Source organism: Bufo bufo, chromosome 6 (assembly GCF_905171765.1).
Source record: "Bufo bufo chromosome 6, aBufBuf1.1, whole genome shotgun sequence".
Classification (NCBI taxonomy): domain Eukaryota; kingdom Metazoa; phylum Chordata; class Amphibia; order Anura; family Bufonidae; genus Bufo; species Bufo bufo.
Window position 1 is genome coordinate 165,997,624 of NC_053394.1, and position 23,208 is coordinate 166,020,831.

General features: G+C 43.7%; 2 protein-coding genes and 1 long non-coding RNA gene across 7 annotated transcripts in view; 2 read left to right on the forward strand and 1 right to left on the reverse strand.

Annotated features, from left to right (window-relative positions):
• LOC121004110 (oocyte zinc finger protein XlCOF8.4-like) overlaps window positions 1–5,344 on the forward strand; it is a 25,089-nt gene extending 19,745 nt beyond the window's left edge. For 4 of the 5 annotated variants that reach the window (XM_040436224.1, XM_040436223.1, XM_040436225.1 and 1 more), the window contains 3 exons: window positions 1,920–2,108; window positions 2,195–2,318; window positions 2,910–5,344. In XM_040436224.1, coding sequence (XP_040292158.1) covers window positions 1,920–2,108; window positions 2,195–2,318; window positions 2,910–4,240 — 1,644 coding nt within the window. In that variant the 3' untranslated portion in view covers window positions 4,241–5,344. Of the gene's footprint in view, window positions 1–1,882; window positions 2,109–2,194; window positions 2,319–2,909 lie in introns of all 5 variants that reach the window. The other variant, XM_040436227.1, reaches the window with a different exon arrangement.
• On the reverse strand, window positions 2,193–16,715 carry LOC121004146. The gene is made up of 3 exons (XR_005779668.1): window positions 16,678–16,715; window positions 14,919–14,933; window positions 2,193–2,271 (listed from the first exon to the last, which is right to left on the reverse strand). It is a non-coding gene; the product is annotated as an uncharacterized LOC121004146 (long non-coding RNA).
• LOC121004107 (zinc finger protein 773-like) lies at window positions 15,328–21,571 on the forward strand. Its single transcript, XM_040436218.1, has 4 exons — window positions 15,328–15,827; window positions 16,227–16,421; window positions 16,586–16,709; window positions 19,807–21,571. The coding sequence occupies exons 1-4, from the start codon at window positions 15,723–15,725 to the stop codon at window positions 21,225–21,227; spliced, it is 1,845 nt and encodes a 614-aa protein (XP_040292152.1). The 5' UTR covers window positions 15,328–15,722; the 3' UTR covers window positions 21,228–21,571.
• The last annotated feature ends 1,637 nt before the right edge of the window (window positions 21,572–23,208 follow it).

Genomic DNA, 23,208 nt, shown 5'->3' on the forward strand with positions numbered 1-23,208 from the left:
AAGTAACTTGTCCTGCTGTGTGATTTAAACAGGTTCTGTGTGTACTAATAGGGCAGCAGCCATCTTGTTTCCCCGGATGATTGCCCCCTAGCCAAAATGAGTTATTATAGCTAATAAAAAGGTATTTGGGAATATATTTATAATAAGGTGATATTTAAGTATTTTCATTTTCTTAATTCCTGGAGAACCCCTTTAATGACAGGATGACATTAAGGGCTCTTTCACACTTGCGTTCTTTTCTTCCGGCATAGAGTTCCGTCGTCGGGGCTCTATGCCGGAAGAATCCTGATCAGTTTTATCCTAATGCATTCTGAATGGAGAGAAATCCGTTCAGGATGCATCAGGATGTCTTCAGTTCCGGACCGGAACGTTTTTTGGCCGGAGAAAATACCGCAGCATGCTGCGCTTTTTGCTCCGGCCAAAAATCCTGAACACTTGCCGCAAGGCCGGATCCGGAATTAATGCCCATTGAAAGGCATTAATCCGGATCCGGCCTTAAGCTAAGCGTCGATCCGACGTTTAGCTTTTTCTGAATGGTTACCATGGCTGCAAGGACTCTAAAGTCCTGTTTGCCATGGTAAAGTGTAGTGGGGAGCGGGGGAGCAGTATACTTACCGTCCGTGTGGCTCCCGGGGCGCTTCAGAGTGACGTCAGGGCACCCCACGCTCATGGATGACGTGATCGCATGGATCACGTCATCCATGCGCATGGGGCGCTCTGACGTCATTCTGGAGCGCCCCGGGAGCCGGACTGTAAGTATACTGCTCCCCCGCTCCCCACTACTACTACTATGGCAACCAGGACTTTAATAGCGTCCTGGCTGCCATAGTAACACTGAACGCATTTTGAAGACGGATCAGTCTTCAAATGCTTTCAGTTCACTTGCGTTTTTCCGGATTCGGCGGGCACCTCCGGCAAATGGAATGCACGACGGATCCGGACAACGCAAGTGTGAAAGAGCCCTAATATTTATAAAAGTACTTTCATATCAGAAGTGATTGTTGTAGTGGGAATACTCATTAAACCACTTAAAGGGGTATTCCAGTAGGTAAAAGTCATCTACTATATTTTTTAAGGTAAAAGTTTTCCACTATATTTTTAGTTTTTCTATCTTTGTACAATAAAAACTATTAATTATTTGTTTTTGTGTTGCTACAGTCAAAGATCCAATAGCCCAACAAATTTTGGCAGTCCCATTGGAGTGAATAAAGGGGACGCCGCATATTTCGTGGTGGGGATAGAAGTCTTCAGATAGGAGCAAGTTCAAGAGCTGGGACCCGCACATATTGGACATTTGTGGCATATCCTATCGATATGGGCTCCTGCACATGACCATAGTGCTTTCCGATCTGTGTCTCTGTTCCACACCGCACTGTATCTCCCGAATTGCAGACCAACTCAAGTTAATGGATCCGCATCTGTGATACGGTGTGCACACGGCCGGTACCCCTTTATTGCAGACCCGCTGTTTGCGAGCCACAATACAGGCACGGTCGGCACACGGTGGTGTGCATGAGCCCTTATACCGATCTCATCCATGAAAAACTGAGATGGGGATAACCCTTTTAAGGCTGATGAGGCTGGTGCACTTACTTGTCCATGTCAGAATGGTTATGTAATCTTTTTTGAATTTTTTTCCTGCCCGATTTTAAAATGGCCATTTTAAGCACTCTGTAGCTGGACACTTAAAATGCTCACTTCAGTGTCAGATTGGAAAACACTCAGAAAGGACTGTACAGCCATTCCGACACCGATTTCAAAGTAAGTACACCAGCCTCACCAGCTCTTAGAGATCTATTTAATAGAGTATGCAGACTGTATTGTAAAATCTGGTGATGATACATCCTCTTCTGTATCATGCAGGTGTATATTATGTTTTCAGGCCCATATCTATACTGAGGTCTCTTGCCTCTCTACAGGATTATATTATTGTGAAGAAGCCAGGTGGACATGCCACACACAACAACAGACTTCAGGTCGTAGAAGGGATTTGTAGAACTCTGGGAAATGTTTTACTGACTCCACCTCACTCTGTGACACCTCAAGAGGACAATGAACAGAAGATCCTAGAACTGACCAACAAAATCATTGAGCTGCTGACTGGTGAGGTGAGCGCCGCTGGGAATGCTGGGGCACTATACCGTAACAGAGGGTCACTGTGTATGGATGATGACTGTATCATTGTGTGTGTCAGGTTTCTATAAGATGTCAGGATGTCACTGTCTGTTTCTCAATGGAGGAGTGGGAATATATAGAAAGACACAAGGATCTCTACAAAGACATCCTGATGGAGAACAGACAAAATATTGTATTACCAGGTAAGAGAGGAATGTCTACTTTGCAGAATTTGTTATGTTATTCCTATTGAAGGCACCAATGCTTGTTCAGTCTTTGTTATGCATGTGAGGTTAAAAGGGTTGTCTCATCTCAGACATTTATGGAATATCGCTTGGATAGGCCATCAATGTCAGACCGATGTGGGTCCCACCTCTAGGACCTGCACCTATCTCCAGAACAGGTCCCTGAAGTGAAGGAGAGCGCAGCGCACAAGCACAGCCACCCACCATTCACTGCTATTGGAGATTTGGATATAGCAAAGTGCTGGCTCACCTATTTCTAGCAGTCCTGTAGAGGTGAATGCAGAAGTGTCTGTACATGTGCAATGCACCCTCCATTCACTGCTGTGCAACTGCCAAGAATAGCCAAGCATGCTCGCTCGGCTATTTTTGGCACTTCCATAGCAGGGAATGAAGAGCACTGGTGCATGTGCTGTGTGCTATCCTTCACTTCTGGAGATAGGAGCAGGTCCCAGAGGTGAGATACGCAGGTCCCAGAGGTGTCTATTTCGAAATCAGATTCTCAAGATGTCACAAAGTGTAAAGATTTCCTTTTTTTTTTTTTTCTTTTAGATGGCCCCGATTGCAAAAATAGTATTTTCCGTAATTTAACTCCAGAATATCTAAATGGAGATGACATAGCTATGGAAACTGAATCTGAGACTGAAAGTTTAAAAATACATAGCCCTCTAGATATACAAACGTTTTCAAGAGAAGTCACTACCGGAAAAATATCTGGATACGAAAATAGAAATATCAGTCATGTAGAGGATCTACACTATTCCTCTATTCATATTAAGGAGGAACCATGTGATGTCTCATGGGATGGAGCAAATCTCCCAAATACTACTGACCCAACTGTTCAATTTCATTCTGTTCATATTAAGGAGGAACCAGTCTCAGATGATGAAGAAAACTCCACAGACTCCAACATTTATACACAACATGCTTATCTCCATAGTATGGAGGGACCAATCTCATGTGGTGGACGAGATCTCACTCTACCCAATGTTTATACATCCACAGATCCCTCACAGTATCCATATACTCATAATATTCAGGAACCATTCTCATGTGATAGAGGTAAGCTCGCAGAACCCGACAGTTATAGGCCCACTGACCATATGCATCAGCATTCAACTAATTATATTATGGAGGAACCAGCCTCATCCAACAACGAAGACCACTACGACACCAACTTTAGTACACAGTACCTGCCTGTTCAAATTAAGGAGGAACCAGTCTCAGGTGAAGATCATATACACATCAAAACACGCAGATATCCTTTGAGACAATCTACATCTCCTATTAAGCAAAGGGGACCAGCCTCACACAAAGGAAGAAAACGCAAAAACCTCAAAAATACTGTTAAAGAGCCTCCAGTTACATCAACAGATTCAGGTGAAACAGATGTTGAGAATGAGAAAAACAGTTCTTCTGTCTACTCAGTCCGTCAAAGTGCCAACACAATGGAGATTCTGTATCACTGTCCCAGTTGCCATAAAGGCTTTTACAGTAACTTGGATCTTGCTCGACATCAAGTCATTCACACCGTAGATAAATTCTTTATATGTTCCTTATGTGGGAAAAGCTTCACAGAGATGTCATTCCTTGTGAAACACCAGGTCATTCACACAGACTTGAAGTTGTGTGTGTGCCAGGTGTGCGGAGGATGTTTCTACAGTGAAACGTCACTCGCAAAACACGAGAAAAGTCACTCGTTACCTATGTACTGCTCCACGTGTGGCAGGTGCTTTTTCAGTAAGACAGAGTTGGAAATGCACAAGCGGAAGCACACGGGCGAGAGACCCTACAGCTGTCACATGTGTGGAAAACATTTTATTGCCAAATCTGTTCTCAACAAACACATGTTAACACATACCCAATCAGAACAGTCTAAATGATGTGGGCTTGAGGTCACTAAGGATATCCATCTGGTAAAAACTGATAGTATCTTGACTTGGTCCAATATTAGTAAGTGAGATTGTTGATGTTTATGTGGGCCAACGATGAACAAACCACTGGAATGCACCCCAATTTTTATCCTGTCTGAAATTTTCGTTAAAGGTGTTGTCCAGGACACTTATATTGATGGCCTGTCCTTAGGATAGTCCATCGATATTAGATTGGCAGGGTCCAACTTCCAGAACCCCTGCCGATTTAGATGTTTAATAGTAGCTCTGGAAATAAGTGGCAGAACTACAAAGTTCCATCCACTGGGCAATGGCTGGAGCTGGTTACTGCACTGCTTCTCCCATTGAAGTGAATGAAAGCAGTAACCACTCCATCCAGAGATTTTTAGTACCACCACCTATCTTCGGCAACAAAGCTACTGCTGAACAGCTGATTGTCAGGGGTTCTGGAAGTCAGACCCCCACCGATATTGATGTCCTCACCTAAGGATAGGCCGTCAATATTAAAGTCCCGGACAACCCCTTTAACTAAAATCGTGGGTCTTCAATTTCAAGTTTAGGTCAGGAGAAAACTACTACTGCATGGCCTGCTCACCTGTCTCCATAACTCCGGCCACGGTGGCCACTGCATAGGATGCGTATTCCCATCTCAGCTATAAACTGCAGAGATGGGATTACCCCTCTAAGACCTCAAGAAAGTTTAACAAGACTGCATTTGGTTTCCTTTGCTCTGGAAGTATCCCCAGATACTGTTGTGTTTGATGAAGGTCTCTTCTGAGCTCTATGGCTTTTGTTAGCGTATGAATTTGTTGGGATAAGGTAAAGTCATTTTAATTGTAGTTTTGATATACGATACATAAATATATACTATTGTACGATCTGGAGCACGGGGTTGTACTCATTATTGCTGTTGGGGCCAGCAGCTCCTCTAACTATATAAGATGTAATCGGGAAGCTATAAAATATTGCTATGGTGTCACCAGGTGTTATACGAGGTATACAGTATAATGCACTACTTACCAGTATGCAAGTTAGCATGCTGCAGATCTTGCCTTCTTCTTGCATCTCTACCAATTTTCCACTTCATCAGGTCTTCTAGAACAGTGTTTCCCAACCAGTGTGCCTCCAGCTGTTGCAAAACTACACCTCCCAGCATGGCCGCACAGCCAAAGGCTGTCCGGGCATGCTGGGAGTTGTAGTTTTGCAACAACTGGAGGCACACTGTTTGGGAAACACTGTTCTAGAAGAAGCCTCATGGAACCCTGTGCATTAGTTTCTGCTCAGATACTGTGTGGGAAAGAGCAGTTGGTCTCATTTGGTACAAGGATGAATTTATAGGTTACAAACCTTGAATTGAATATAGATCTAGAGCTTAAAGGGGCTGTTCATCTTCTGGGTCTTTTGGCAGAACGCCCCTCATGGATGGACCTGTAGAGGGACGCATACTTACCTGCGCCACTGGTCCGCCTCCCCTGCTGCTGCTGAAGCGCTCTAGTCCTTCACTGTCAACCTTTGATTTAACACGGTTGCAGCCAATGACTGGCCGCAGAAGTGACCTGCCCTCCTTGCATCAGGTTAATTGGTCACGTGACGCAAGGGAGGAGCACATCACCGCTGCCATGTCAAACCAGATCTTGACAGACGGGGACCTAAGTGCTGTGGCGGGGGAGCAAAAGAGCCAGGACCTAGCAGGGGGAAGCAGGTAAGTATGCTTTCCTCTGCAGGTCTGCCCATGTTGGTCTGCCAAAACAGGAAAAACCCTTTTAAAGGGGTGGTCCTACAAACAACATTTATCACCTATCCACAGGACCTCCACTCAAACTAGAACAGGGGTCTCGAGACCACCTTTCTTAGTCATTGTACACCTGCAGTCAGGAATTTGAATTGAGTGGTCAAACATGTGCACTGCTGCTCCTTTAAAAGTCTATGATAGTGATGGAGACAGCCCACCACCACGCTATTCATGACAGCTGTGAGGAGAAATGAGGGTCTTAGAAAAATCATTCTAGTGAATGCTGAATTGGTCCATAGGTTCGTTTTGTATTGCAATTCAGCTGCATTTACTTTAAAGGGGTTGTCTGGTTTCCCCTATGAGTGACCTACCCACAGGTCATCAATACAGTTACAGATAACACCTAGCCTGTGTATAGGTAATAAATAGCCATTGTGGGTTAACCCCTTTGGTTTGCGTAGGTGTGAATACAGGACATATCACATTAATACCTTTTCTAGGAGCTTTTGGGGATATATTGGGATTTATGCTTATTTTATGGTGTCTGCTTAGGTGAAGGGTTTGGTTTATCATTTTTTTAACCCTATTAAAGGGGATTGTCCCAAGATTTTAATGTATTACCTGTCCACAGGATGGGTGATAGGTGTCTGAATAGAGGGGATCTGACTGCTGGGACCCCTACCATCATGATAAAGGGGGGGGGGGATCTGTTGAGCGTGCATACTTGCTGTGCTCTATTCATCTCTATGGGGCTGCCAAAGAAAAGGGAGTACACTGCTCAGCTATCTCTGGCAGCCCTATAGAGATGAACGTAGCAGCGGCACACATACTTGACCACTGCTCCATTCATATGGGGGAGCACAGGATCCTCGTTATTGCTATTGGTGGGGGTCCAACCGCTTTGACCCCACCGTTCAGGCACTATCCTCACCAATCAGTTCCATGTGGATAGGTGACAAGTTTAAATCGTAGGACTACCCCTTTAAGTATATATCATGCTGGGCTGTATTGTGAGGGTCCATGCCCCCAAAAAATTGTATATGAGCTAAACTCAAGTACAGTCTCCTACAGATTGTTTTCCCCTTTGTACTGCTGACATCTGCAAATAGAATTGGTGAAGGCGTTATGAAGTGGGACGTTGAAGAGGAAGGAGACATTTCCAGCGTGATTACTTAGGGTGTACCCACACTATGTAGGAAGTGTACGTTGGGAGAATTTCCCAAAATATACTTTTGATGTATGCCACTGCATGGGCATACACTGCCCACACAGTAGGTTCCCATGCTAAAAAAGTGTGTGGGACTGGATGCCTCTGGATTGAATAGCATAGTCAACTATGGTATTCTGTCCAGCAAAAAAAGATTAAAAAAAGGGATACCAACCCAGCTGAGGCCAAAAGGAAGACACGCTGTTTGGGGACCTATGGATACATTTAATGTATATGCTGGAAGCTGTGAATTCACTCTTGTTTGGTGTGGTGGCTATGTTTTAAATATTTTATGGATTGGACTTTTGGGATTTTGCTCTCCCAAGGAGGTGTTAGGAATCTTTTTACTATAAAAATATATATTGCCAAAAGTTGTTCATTCTTTCTACCTCAGACGTCCTTCAGAAGCATCTCTCTTCCTCCTCGATCCTGTTTAGTCCTTTTTTTTTGTGCCTAAATCAACAATGTTCCCTGATGACTCAATTCTTATTCTTCATCAGGTCAATTAGGGGTTATCCAGTCCTTGAAATTTGAATGGTATAAAATAACAAACTTAATGATACCTTACTGGTCCCTCGCCACCCCCATTCTGGCCCTTCCCGGCTCTGCCACCAGTCTCTCTATCCTGGCCTCTAGCAATGATGTTTTGACATAGACATGTGTCTACTGCTGCCAATCTCTGTTGAAACATCAGTGGAGTTGGAGAACCCAGAAAATGGCAAAACAGTGGCAGCAAAGTATCGGTAAGGTATTTTATTACTCCTTTTGTTATTTATACAATGTGATTGCTAATAAAAATTCTAAGCACTGGACATATCCTTGAACTATTGTTTAGCTGCAGATATGATGGGCAAACAGTTCCCTCACCTGCACATAGGTTGTAGGTTCTGTTGTACTCATGCTGGCTTTTTAGAATGACCACTCATCATCTCATTTAAAGGGGTTGTCCGAGATTTTGATACTGATAACCTGTCCTCAGGATTATCTGATCAGTGGCAATCTGACTCCCAGCACCCCTGCTGATCAGCTGTTTGAAGAGGCCACATCTCTTCATTGAGTGCCGCAGCCTATTCCAGGCCTGTGATGTCACATTCATCGGTCTCATAGCTTAGGTGCAGCTCAGTTCCATCCAAGTGAATGGGCCTGAGCTGCAGTACCAAGCAGAGCCGCTATACAATGTACAACGCTGTGCTTGGTAAGATGATCGCTGGTGGTGCAGGGAGTCAAACTCCCACCGATTGGATATTGATGACCTATCCAGAGGATAGACCATAAGTAAAACAAATCTAAGACAACGCCGCTAATATACGTTATAAAACTTTTCACGGCTGGTGGAGATTTGACATTTTAACTCCAAAAATATTACCTATGTGTTTGACAATAAAATATTGGTTCAAGTTTCAATTCTGCTTCTTCACTTTTATTGGTGGCCTCACTTGTCACTGATGTGTTCATCTATGACTAATAATTATCATGTAATAAAACCATATGCATGTACCATGATGGTACGGTGGAGTTAGCTGGAAGTCTTCTATTCAGGCACACAAGCTCTCTTGCCTGAGCAAAAATCCCAGGCAATTCCCAGACTCGGGAAAAGAGGGGTAGAAACAGACTCCAAACTAGGAAAGTTACACTACAGGTGAAACTCGAAAAATTAGAATATCGTGGGAAAGTTCATTTATTTCAGTAATCCAACTTAAAGGGGTTGTCCGGGTTCAGAGATACCCTTATTTTCACCCAGACAGCCCCCCTGAGGCTAGCATCTGAGCATCTCATGCTCCGATGCGCTCCCGTGCCCTGCGCTAAATCGCGCAGGGCACGGGCTTTTTTGTTTTCAATAACACACTGCCGGGCGGTAACTTCCGCCCGGCAGTGTGTTCGGTGACGTCACCAGCTCTGAGGGGCGGGCTTTAGCTCTGCCCTAGCCGTTTTACTGGCTAGGGCAGAGCAAAATCCCGCCCATCAGTGCCGGTGACGTCACCGGGGTTCCTGTCAGCCCCATGGAGAGCGCCGGTACTTCACCGGAACTCCTAAAAATGCCTTTGCCCTGTGCAATTTAGCGCAGGGCAAAGGAGAGCAACATGAACTGCTCCGATGCTCATGTCAGGGGGCTGCCGGGGTGAAAATGGAGGGATGTCCGGGTTCAGCTCTGAACCCGGACAACCCCTTTAAAAAGGTGAAACTAACATATGAGATAGACTCATTACATGCACAGCGAGATAGACTCATTCAAGCCTTTATTTGTTATAATTTGGATGATTATGGCTTACAGCTTATGAAACCCCAAAGTCACAATTTGAGGTACCCTTTGCTCAGGGGGTATGGATTAATTAGCTGACTAGAGGGTGACACTTTGAGCCTAGAATATTGAACCTTTTAACAAAATTCTAATTTTAAGCTGCATTAATGCAATTCCTTTTAATTTGGATTACTGAAATAAATGGACTTTTGCACGATATTCTAATTTTTCGAGTTTTACCTGTATATAATTAAATCCAGAGCATAGTTGTTTACTGTATAGGTTCCCCTGTGGTTTGTGAAAGCCTCTGCTCAGGACCTGAGCCACATAATCGCCACATTTCCATCAATGATTGTGAGCCAAAACCAGGTGCAGTTCAAAAACACATTGGGCCAGATTTATCATTACTTTGACAGCTCACTCCCCTTTCACATATGGCTAAAGTCAGTTTTAGCCAAGTCAGATTTATGATCGGCCCTTTAAGACTGTAATAAATGTGGTTTGACGGTAGCAGTTTATCCGTCAGTGAGCAGCTTTACAAAAGTCGCACATCTTTACGAAAAAGTCGCACGTTTTTATGAAAAAGTTGCATGTTCTATTAAAAAGTCTCATAAGATAAGCATGGTCCTCACTGGAGTGAAATTGCGACTTTTTTGCGACTTTTTAAATAGTCCCAATAGTAAATCTGTCTAGAGATTCATTTACATAAGAAAACACGCCCACTTTCAGAAAACTGGTGAGCATAGTGCAGACCAGAAAAAAGTCGCAAATTTGTGCGCAGTTTTAGCGTTTGGGACTTTTTTTGGGGCTTTTTCACTCCATTATTCTGACCTGAGCTAATGATAAATCTGGCCCATTATATCTCACCTCTGTGTAGCCTCCACAGCTGGTTTTGGCTGAATCATTGATGGAAATCACTGACAAAACACTGAATGAGGGCTCATGCACACGACCGTATGTATTTTGCGATCCACAAAATACGGATCTGCAAAAAAAAAAAACAGATGACATCCGTGTGACATCCTTGTTGCACCCATATTTTTTGCGGATCCATTGTAATAATGCCTGTCCTTGTCCGCAAAACGGACAAGAATTGGACATGTTCTATTTTTTGGCAGAACGGACTTGCGAACATACGGATACGGAATGCACACAGAGTACTTTCTATCAGATGCCGGTGCAGTCAGCGTGATGACGTCATCAAGCCGCCTGAGCCGTACAGCACGGGACACATGCCGGAAGAGGCCTGCATCACATCGCTGCCAGCCTGATGGAGGTAAGTATAAGTGTTTATTTTTTTATATGGCACTACTTACTGGCACATGATTGGGGGGGGGGGGGGCACTTGTTACTGGCACATTATTGGGGGGCATCTATGGGGGCACTTGTTACTGGGACATGATTGATGGGCATCTATTGGGGCACTTGTTACTGGCACATGATTGCGGGGCATCTATGGGGGCACTTGTGACTGGCACATGATTGGGGTGCATCTATGGGGGCACTTGTTACTGGCACATGATTGGGGGGCATCTATGGGGGCACCTGTTACTGGCACATGATTAGTGGCATCTATGGGGGCACTTGTTACTGGCACATTATTGGTGGCACTTTTTACTGGCACATTATTGGGGGGCATCTATGGGGGCACCTGTTACTGGCACATGATTGGTGGGCATCTATGGGGCACTTCTGGCAAATTATTGGGGGCATCTACTGAGGCCACAAAGAAGGGGTATTTTATATGGGGGGCTCTGTATAGGGGCATTTTATACTGGGGCACATTATGATGGGTACCATGGGGAAGGGGAGAGAGGAGTACTATGGGCTCATCTATAGGGGGCACTAAGAAAGGGTATTTTATACTTGCAAATTATGGGGGACAATGAGGGCATCTACTGGGAGCATTATTACTTCTGGGGCACAGTGGGGACATGTTGGGGGCACTGTAGGAGCACTATTACAACCATATGTGCTCTAGCAGAGAATTATAACAGTGGGACTTTTGGGAGCTCAGTATTTGGGGTGGTAGGATGATTTGTCCAGAAGATGGGAGGATGATGGAAAAGTAGTAAACTAAGATTTTGTTTGTCAAACTGCAGAGACGAGAAATGGCTGAAAACTGGTGGTCTGGTCTGAAGGTCTGAAAGGAGAAGATGAGGAAAGAGAACATCTACATCAATGAGACGTCACTGGATGTAAGAGATATGGGGCGCTGTATTACCCTGTATGTTCTGTAGTGATGGGAGGGTGGATATAGAATTTGGCCCACCCTGCCGCATCCTGGCCCCAGATTTCAGGTCACACTGTGCGTGTTCTGAATCTTTAGGGGCTCACACCCATCTACTACATTATCTGTACTCAGAGAGTTATTACTGTGTTATCTGTGCTGTTACGTATGACTGTAAGTGATATCTACTGCATTATCTGTAAAAAAAAAAAAAAAAAAAGGCTGGGGGGCGCAATACTTGGCTTGCCCCGGGTGCGGGCAACCCACGCTACGCCACTGATGGAGGCCATTGTGGCACCAAAAGAGGTATAATACAGTGTGGGCACAGCATGAAGGTGGAACCTGCAATCCCAGAATTTAATGGAGGCCCCTACGGCACCAGTGGAGGTAGTATTTAGTGTAGGTTCCTGTCCTAAAGAGATCGCCTTGATGCTGGCAGACAAGTTCAAAAAATGTTGTACAAAATGTATTTGCCAAGAATCTCACATTTATAACGTAGCACTAGTACATTCTAGTATGACACGATTGTATTACTTTATTATTTATGTTTGCATTACATTGTGTTTGTTTTTGCTTTTGTGCTTCCAGCCATGGTGACATGCACCTGTGCACTGGGATGTGCTGAGTAACCCCAATTCTTTTCATTGCTATAATCATACTGACTCTCAGAATAAGGGCTCATGCACACGAATGTGTTTTCTTTCCATGTACTTTTTTTTTTGTTGACCGTATGCGGGACCATTCATTTCAATGGGTCCGCAAAAAACACAGAAGTTACTCCATGTGCATATGTCTGTTCCGCAAAAAAAAGAACATGTCCTATTATTGTCTGCATTACGGACAAGGATAGTAGTGTTCTATTAGGGGCCAGCTTTTCCGGAATGCACACAGACGTCATCCATATTTTTTGCGCATCCATTTCTGTGGACCGCAAAATACATACGGTCGTATGCATGAACCCTAAAGGTAATGTGTCATTTTTACAGCACAATGAACAATGGTGCAATTGCATTTTTTTCCAATTCCACCCCATTAATACATTGTATGGAATGTTAAATAGTGCCATTAGAAAATACAACTTGTTCAGCAAAATAAAATAAAAGAAGAGCCCTCATACAACTATGCGAATGGAAAATGGAAATGGAAATAAGGCAGGGAGTAAAAAACGAAACAATAAAAATTGTTTAGGATGGGAAGGGGTTAAAGAAAAAAAGAAGCTGTAAAGCTCTGCTGACGTGACAGTTGGTCAATTTTTCAATCTTGAGGCCTGACTAAACATGAACATACCTTGAAATGTACCAGCCTCAGAGTTTGATCAGTGCTGTAGATTTCACATCATACACAAGATGGCTCCAAAACACAAGACAAATGATGAAGTACAGTGCACCCTCTAGTGGCGACTTCTAGCTACAGCCACAAACTACAACTCCCATAACTCTCTGCACCAGCAACTACTTCCAGGTTGCTTTCTATCCCTGCTTCATGTGGGAAACAATCTAACTTACAGAGGAAGGTAATAACAAGAGTCTGATCTGCGTTATAATACTAGGTGTGTATAGGTGGGGGGAATATAACATGCATTATAATAAGTGGAATATATGATCTGCATTATAATAAAATAGGAGTAGAAGAGACTGTTTTATTACTAAAAGCTAATGATATGTGTGTGATCTGATACCAGGAGAGGGAGTTATAATGGGATTTCTAATAATAGCAGCAGGAGATATAATAGACTGTATTATACAAGGTATTGGAAATATAAAGGCTATAATGGGCCTTTCAGCATTAGGACCATAAGATATTACAAGCCTTATAGTACTTAGGCTGCTGGAGTATCAGCATAGGGAACGCTGTAGAGATAAATCCAAAAAACTGTGGCAGAATAGAATTTTTTTTCCAATTCCACCCCATTTGAAAAAATTTTCACGCCTCCCACTACAAAGTATGCAATATTAAGTGTTGTCATTACAAATTACAACTTGTCCCGCAAACGACAAGACCTCATTCGGCTACATGAATGGAACATAAAAAAGCTATGGCTCTGGGAAGGCAGGGAGGAAAATGAAAAAGCAAAAACGAAAAAATGCTCTGGGACTCTAGGGGTTAAAAATTTAGTGTGTTTATTAGAATCCATTAAAAAGTCATAGCATGCACATCTATTAGAATCCATTAAAAAGTCATAGCATGCACATCTATTAGAATCCATTAAAAAGTCATAGCATGCACATCTATTGGGTCATGATGATAAAATCCATATATAAAAAAGACAGTTACTCTCCGGTCAGCACGTACCTGTTAGCGCTTAAACCATTAGCTCAATTCTTCAATGAGCTCTGGGTGACTCCTGCATTCACACGACTGTATATATCTTGTGGTCTGCAAAACGCGGATCCACCAAATAAGGATGACGTCCATGTTGTATTCTTTTTTTTTTGTTGCAGACCTGTTGACTGTGCTTTCCACATACATATGTCGGTTCCACCAAAGGGTAGGACATGGCGTTCACGGACCCATTAAAGTCAATTGGTCCGCATTTTGTGTCTCTAATGCATGTCTGCAAAAATATGGGAAAATCTAAAATTAAGATAAAGATTGACACATAACTGGACATTTGGAAACTAAGGGCTATATTAGACGTGCAGAGGGTCAGCCAGATCATTCGTTAGCGATGATAGGCCTGTGAAAACTCCTTCATCAGGCTCTCCCAATTTTTATGCAGGCTAAAAAATCAATGTCGGCATGCGGCAGATCATGCTGTCTAATCAAGCTCTTCTGCCGGCAAATAATGATTGTGTATGGGGACAAGCAATGGTATTAGCGGTCACTTCTCCCCATACTGTGGAGGAGATCGCTGCATTTACATGAAGCAGTCTCCTTCACTGACGAGCAGGTGATTGTCTGGAAGGAACGTTCCCTTCCCGACAATCATCAGCCTCATCTGCCAGAGTAGGGCTTCTTTCACACGAGCGTGACGGATTGGCTCCGGATGCGTTCAGGGTGAGTTCAGTGAAACTCGCACCATTTTGCAAGCAAGTTCAAACAGTTTTGGCCTCATGCACACGACCGTTGTTTTGGTCCGCATCCGAGCCGCAATTTTTGCGGCTTGGATGCGGATCCATTCACTTCAATGAATGTCTGCATCCGTTCCTCCAATCTGTGGTCCGCAAAAAAAATATTACCTGTCCTATTCTTGTCTGTTTTGAGAACAAGAATAGGCAATTGTATCAATGGCTGTCCGTGCCGTTACGCAAATGGCGGAACGCACACGGATGCCATCTGTGTTTTGCCGGCCGCAAAACACAAAACGGTCGTGTGCATGAGGCCTTTGTCTGCGATTGCGTTCAGTTTTTTCTGCACGGGTGCAATGCCATTTGATGCGTTTTTCACGCACGCGAAACTGAAGGTTTACAAACAACATCTCTTAGCAACCATCAGTGAAAAACGCGTTACATCCGCACTTGCTTGCCCCATTCACTTCTATGGGGCCAGGTCTGCATGAAAAACACAGATTATACAACATGCTGCGTTTTTCACGCAACGCAGAACTGATGCGTGAAAAAAAAACGCTCATGTACACGGACCCATTGAAATGAATGGGTCAGGATTCCGTGCGGGTGTTATGCGTTCACGTCACGCACTGCACCCACGTGGAAAACTCACTCGTGTGAAAGGGGCCTAATACAGTCCTTACTTTGTTGACACATAGATAAGATACATCAATTGGACTATTTGGCTATCTTGTTGGCACGTTCAGTAGGAAGGACAGCTTAGTTGCGATATTTAATGATACGTGTTTGGGAACTTGAGCCTGACTGATAGAAACAAAATGTATCTTGTATTAAGCTTCTAAAACAAACCTTATTTATGTTTGATGAGCACACATATAATTGTAGGCCTACAAGATGGCTTTAGCAGGACCCTCTGGTCTTTTTTCACAGCCATGGTGAAGAAGCAGAGTCACGGTATCTTTTTCTCATGTCCTTCAGACACTTGATAGCAGTTGTGTCAATTCCTTAGTTCACAGGAGGATGATCATCTGATGTATTTGTCGTCCATACTTCAAAGATGTTACCAAAGACTACGTCACTAAAATTGACAAAGGAGACACACGAGGTGACTGAGAGGATCCTTAACCTCACCTTTGAGATCATATACCTGTTAACTGGAGAGGTGAGAAAGAATGGAATAATGTCATATGACATCACTTTTTCATTTTCATTTTGTATTTATTTTCAGTTTGTGGTTAGTGGGGGTAGTCTTGACTCCAAGACCCTCATTTATAAGCAGAAGAAATGGGCAGTGGGCACCACAGTCTTATTACTGCAGAAACCCTCACATTCAAGCCGCTGGGTCCAGTCACACATTGACGGACAGTTGTAAGTTTAGGCCAATAAACGTAATACACGGGAAAACCTCTTTAACTAGCAACATGACCAGGAAGGTGAAGGATTCTGGGAAACATGACACATGGCTGGACTGTAGTCTGTATTAATAACCCAGAGACCAGACTGGAGAGGTGAGGGATACTGGGAATGTATATAGTGATGGGTGTCGCTCCCCCATGTACAGGTTTACACAGCCGTGAAGAAGAAATCTGCTAAGTGTGTGACTCCCAGTAGCCATACCCACGTGTCAGGAGGATGGAGAAAGACCCAGAGCTGCATCTCAAAGGAGTCACCATCTGATTCACTGATACACGAGAGAAGTAATGATGAGAAGATCCTGGAACTCACCAACAAGATCATTGAGCTTCTGACTGGAGAGGTGAGCGCTGCTGGGACACAAGAGATTTGCTACAGGAGATGCAACACTGTAATAAACTTGGTGTATATCTTACCTGTCTCCTCTTGGTTTATGCTGTCTTTATTTTAGACAATTATAATAAATCTGTCTCATATCTGGATGATGACTATCATTGTATGTGTCAGGTTCCTATAAGATGTCAGGATGTCACTGTCCATTTCTCCATGGAGGAGTGGGAGTACATAGAAGGACACAAGGATCTGTACAAGAACATCACGATGGAGAACCACCAGCCCCTCACATCACCAGGTAAATATTTTTGCATTATAATACCTGACTTTAACTCCCCAACAGTCACATTAAATTGGAAAAACCCTCCCAATAATGTTCACTTTTGTTAATTGTAAATCTTGAATTTATGTCTCATGTACATAAAGTTAGTGCATAACTCCGGTGTCTTAAGTGCCTATTTAACTCTCTTTAATAACCAAGCAAATTTTAGCCTTAAATGGTTACAAATTTTTCACACAACTTTGCATAAATCAATAGTACAAGCGACCATAAAATACCATAATATTTATTCTCAGAGAGAAATGTTTAGATCTCATGTTATTAGCTTAAACTACTTTCACACTAGCAATTGCAGAGACAGCTTAGCCTCTAGGAGTAACAGCAACGCCCCTGTTACTCCTAGAGCCTGATCTGCATATATTGAAACATCGTTTTTTTCTCAGCAATGCTGGCACATATGAACATGGGACCAACATAGATGTCTTCAGCTGCTAAGCGCACATGCAACAGTTAAAACTGTTTCATAGGTACAAATCTGCTGACAGACGCCCTTTAAGCTGGCCATATGCTTTAGAACAGGCATGCTCAACCTGCGGCCCTCCAGCTGTTGCAAAACTACAACTCCCAGCATGCCCAAACAGCCTACAGCTATCATCCTACAGCAGGGCATTGTCAGAGTTGTAGTTTTACAACAGCTGGAGGGCCGCGGGTTGAGCATGCCTGCTTTAGAATAATGGGCAGGGCCGGCGTCATAACCCGGCAAGTGCTGGGGCCCAATGCTCCTGGAGGGGCCCACTGAGCTGCTATGAGCACTTCCATCAATACAGATGGAAGCTCTCATTGCTGTCATTTTACTTACGCAGTACCCCTTTGGTGGGCACTCTGAGTCACATGAGGCCAACTGCTGCAGAGACTCAGACACGCCCCTTCTACACAGGACATGCTGCCTGAGGAGAGAGACCGGCAGCGCTGGAGCAGAAATGTGAACACAGGTTGTCAGTGAGTCTGCACTGTGACTCTCTCTTCTCTGTGGGACAGGAGGGGGGAACTCTTCAATCTGCTGCTGGATGCTGCTTCATTCTATTTAATTGTTTTACTGTTTCATTAATCAGTTTGCCTCCATGACACCTGCCCCCCCCCCTTATATCCTGTCCTATCTCATCCTCATGGAGCCCCTGCTGTCTCCTTTCCTCCCTCATGTATCCAGAGCTCATGTTCCACCCTCCTATCTCCTATTGCTGCCCTGCACAGACCTCCTGCCACTACTTGTTGTATGAATCCCCCTCAGAGCCCCTTCCACCAACTTGATGTGTCTGCCCCTCCTGTCCATCCAGGGCCCCTGTCTCACTCCTCTGCCTCTCATTATGGTGGCATCTGAACCGCATTCACCATAAGGACCTTCTAACGTCACAGGGTAATGACTGTGCCCCTAGTCATTCCCTGTACTGTGCCCTCTTATACCCTTTTATCCGGTCATGGTATGGTGGTTTTATCACTGTATGGCGGTGGTATCCAATAACTGTATGGCCATAACTGTATCCCCTTCCCTGCCCACGCCACTTTTTTTAGACCTGGTATGAGCGGGAAAAGATATAGATTGCGGTGCTAAGGATCTTTGCGCCATATCTGTGTCAGAAATACGCCTTATATAGACTTTTTTCTATATAATAAATGACCCCCTAACTGTATTATTATTCGGTGGTAGGGATAATATCTTTATATTATATAGATTCTAGTGTATTATACTGTGCCCTGTATTTCCCAGTAGATAAATGATCCTTGGGAAACACAGTCTTTATCCATGACCAGCAGGACCAGGTAGCGCTCTGTCAGTACATGGCAGCCTCCCCTCCGCTGTGTCCTGGTGCTTATTCTGACACTAAGGCTGGGTTCACATCCGATTTGTGCCATCCATTTAATGTATACCAAAAATGTATGCATTAACAGATGCCTCAGACTGATGCAGTACAGTGGCGTCCGATCACCATACAGTTCCATTGTAAAAAAACATATACGTTAACGTATGCATTTTTTACTGGACTCTGCAGGATACAAAAACTTGGAGTGCTGCACATTTGTATACATCAAACCGATAGGAAAAAACGTCATGTGAACCCACTGGGGGAATGGGGCGTACAAAAATTTGCTGTGGGGCCCAGTCAGTTCTAGCTACGTCACTGCACATCTCCTTCTCTCCTCCAGGCACGGCCCAGGGGTGACGTAATGACGTGTGTCTCACTGCTGCAGCGGGCCTGAGGAGAGAAGGAGCGCAGGAAGCTGCGGTTAGTTAATGACAGGACCGCCGGCTCCCCTGCGCTCCAGCAATGATAGGTATGTGAGGGGGCCACTGGGGGTGTCATTACACTGTGAGGGCCCCTTACACAATATAATGAGCCCCAGTGCCCCCCATTTAGCATAATTATCCCCATTGACCCTCCATTTAGTATAATGACCCCCCCAGTGCCCCCTCCATACAGTATAACCCCCAGTGTGGGGGTGACTGGGGGTCATTATTCTGAATGGAGGGCCACTGTGGGGTCATTATGCTGTGAGAGCCCTTTACATAGTATAATGACCCCCAGTGTCCCCCATTTAGTATAATGATTCCAAATGACCCTCCATTCAGTATAATGACCTCCAGAGCCCCCATTCAATATAATGACCCCAGTGACCACCATACAGTACAATGACCCCCAGTGCCCCCTCCACACAGTATTCCCCCAGTGTGTGGGCTACTGGCGGTTATTATTCTGAATGGAGGGCCGCTGTGGGGTCATTGTGCTGTGTGTGGGGCCACTGGGGGGTCATTATACAGTGTGAGGGGGGCATTGGGGGGGGGGGTAATTATAATGTGTGAAGGGCCACTAGTGGTCATTATACTGTATAGGGGCCACTGGGGGTCATTATACCATGTGGGAGCCACAGGGGGACATGTAAATGTAAAAAAATGCCTCAAGAGGCCCACTGGGATTTATCGCCCAAGGGCCCACATGAACCTGGAGCCGGCCCTGATAATGGGGGTCATATAGTATGGCCTAAGAAGTGACTTTGTGTAACTATGAATGAGTAATAATGAGTAGTATAAATATATTACATGAATTTTCTTTCTTAATAGGTGACTCAAATAGTATACATTCAGCTGCAGGAGATCATGGACCAGTGTTTGCCAGGATGGGTAACAGTGTCAAAAGATTTAAGGATGATATTTCAAAACTGAAGAAAATAAAGCCTGTGGAATTGAAGTCATCCAACATGGGAAATATTAAGAAGCCTAACACTTTGAACTTAGATACACCCACAGAACATGTGCAGCAGTATCCATCACCTCCGGTTAAAAAGGAATCGGTCTCAAGTGATGGAAGAAACCCCAAAATGTCAACACCCACAGATCATGCACAGCAATATTCAGGTCTTCAGATTAAGGAGGAACCAGTCTCATGTGATGAAGAAAACTTTCAACATTTGGATGTGGATTACATGAAAAACAATCTTACAGCCCCACATCACAACAGATGTTTTGTCCAAACCAAAAATGATGAATCCACAGAAGTTGAGGTTAGGTCACATCATATGGTCAAAGACAAAGTTAATAGCCAGCAAATGGACAAAAACATGGAGAACACCGTTCCTCTTGAAGGAAACCTAGTAAATGGTGTGAGTTCAGAAAATCAAGATAAAAATGTAAAAACTTTCACATGTTCAAAATGCAATAAAGATTTCCCAGATAAGCAGCTTCTTGCCCTTCATCAGAGTATCCACATCAGGGAGAAGTTATTTTTATGTTCGAAATGTGGAAAATCTTTTTCTAACATCTCTCACTACATTAGACACCAGAGTGTCCACATTGGAGTGAAGCCATACACGTGCCCCGATTGTGGGAAGTCCTTCAGTGACCGCTCATACCTCAGCAAACATCAGAGAATGCACGCTGATCTCATATCAAAGCCATTTAAGTGTCCTGAATGTGAGATCCGATTCATGAACCAGTATGAACTTGTGGCTCACTGCAAAATCCACCAAGGGAAGAAGCCTTTTGAATGTTCAGAATGTGGCAAACGATTCACTAGAAATTACCATCTTCTCAAGCATGAGAAGGTCCACACGGGGGATGTGCCTTTTCTTTGTTCTGAGTGTGGGACTTGTTTTAGGAATAACGCACTCCTTGTCAAGCACCAGCAATACCACTCCAAAGAAAAACAGTTCACCTGTTCAGAATGCGGAAAGTCATTTTCTGATCGTTCGCACTTTGTCCGTCACATAAGAATCCATACTGGCGAGAAGCCGTTTGTGTGTTCTGAATGTGGTAGACGTTTCAATGATAAATCCAGTCTGTCGAGGCATCGTAGACTTCACACAGGGGAAAAACCATACACTTGTTCTGAATGTGGTCAATCATTCAGATACAGTTCCAGTCTTTTCAAGCACCAAGAAGTTCACAGTATAAGTAAACCATTCAAATGCACGGAGTGTGACACATATTTTATGAGCAACTCTGAACTTCTCACACATTGCAGTCTCCACTCTACAGGGAAATAATGCCTCTTCTATACCATAATAATTCTATGGGACCTTATGGCTTAAATGGGATCATCTAAGTTCTTATTGTTTCTGGGAACCTGTTAAAATAGTTTATAAATTATACCGTCCTGAACCCCCTTGAATCCAGCACCACCACTCTGTCCTCTCTGCTATTTTGTATTGGTGACGTATTTTATAACGCTGCAGCCAATTGCTGGCCTCAGTGAAGTACTGCATGAAACCACGCACCGCCATGACAGGATGTCACCAGTGCAGGCAAAACAATATATCACAGCTACAGCCCAGTAGAGAGGACAGAGCGGCACTGCTGGATAGGAGGCAGCTCAGGAAGGTAATTTTTTTTTAAATAATTTTAATTGGTTTCCAGCAGTTTGGAGCATTAACAAGAAAGGACTTGAAAATTCCTTTAACTATGGCAGAACATTAATAAACCTAACATGTTTGGACCCACGTGCACGATGAATCTTTTGTACATAGAGAATAGGTTTAAGGAACTCTGCTTTATTTGATAAGGTGAGGATCCAATACAAGTTAAGACTGCCTGTTATATAGGAAAAAGCTACTTTCCCTATTGTTGGTATGGTCTTATTTGGTATGGTCATTACCCAATACCCCTGAAGAGGCCAGGTATCTGGCAAAACATTTCGGTGGCAGTGCACAATGATATTTGATTAGTTTGCTACAAGCTACCGCTAATAATATCAGATAATTACCGCTATGTAGGTAAGTCAGGCTTCGTCCACATTTCCGTTTTTCACTGACGTGTGCCTTCTGCATTTTCTGCGAACAGCACACGTAGCCATTGATTTAATTGTCTGTTCACATTTCAGTATTTTTTTTACTGGCCGTGGGAAAGTAAAATAAAAAAGAGGCCATATTGTGATATATTCACCATTTTGTATGTATTTTAAAGTAGGCCGAAAGAGGTTCATGGAGAGGACACAGTTTATATAATTTCTTCTCTGTACCAGTCTGAGAAGAGTCGTTCTTTTCTCCTTATAGATTTATGACTGAGATAAGGATATTCTCTAAAATTATCCCTATGGTTTAATGTCTATTGATGAAGCAGAAAATCTGTGATGTATATGCATAATGAACATTAAGTTTTAGTATAGGATAATCAATAGGACATATGTATTGTACTATGTTGAATATTATGAAGGACGTCAATACATCTATTATCTTATATATTTCTCACTATGAACGCATACACTCCTAAAGCATGATGAGAAGAATTTTAAGTGTAAACTTTGTTAGTAAGATAGTGTTATTTTAACTAACAATCAACCAACCGTTGGAGTAACAGAGGAGACACACATGTCTGTGAGAGTACAAGGTCTATTGTATTCTTATCGGTACCATAAATTTGGTAGCTAGGGAAACATCTCAAATGGTACCTTAACGTCTATGCTTTAATTGGTATATGTGTCCAAGATAATCCCTTAGCTTTGATTTAGGATTCCTTATGTTATGTGTATGGAATGTAAGACTAAATCAGACCTGGACATTTAAAGGGGTTGTCCGGGTTCAGAACCCATATTTTCACCCAGGCAGCCCTCCTGATGTTAGCATCGGAGCATCTCATGCTCCGATGCGCTCCCTTGCCCTGCGCTAGATCGTGCAGGGCTCAGGCTCTTTTGTTTACAATAACACACTGCCGGGCAGAGGCTTCCGCCCAGCAGTGTGTTCGGTGACGTCACCGGTTATGATGGGCGTGCTTTAGCACTACCCTAGCTGTTTTACTGGCTAGTACAGCGCTAAAGCCCACCCATCAGTGCCGGTGATGTCACTGGGCTTCCTGGAAGCCCCATGGATGCGCGATTTAGCGCAGGGCAAAGGAGAGCATCGGAGCATGAACTTCCCCAATGCTAAAGTCAGGGGGGCTGCCTGGGTGAAAATGGGGGTGAACCCGGACAACCCCTTTAACACTTACTAGTGATGATGCTATTAGCTCATGCAATAGTGCCACCTACGTACG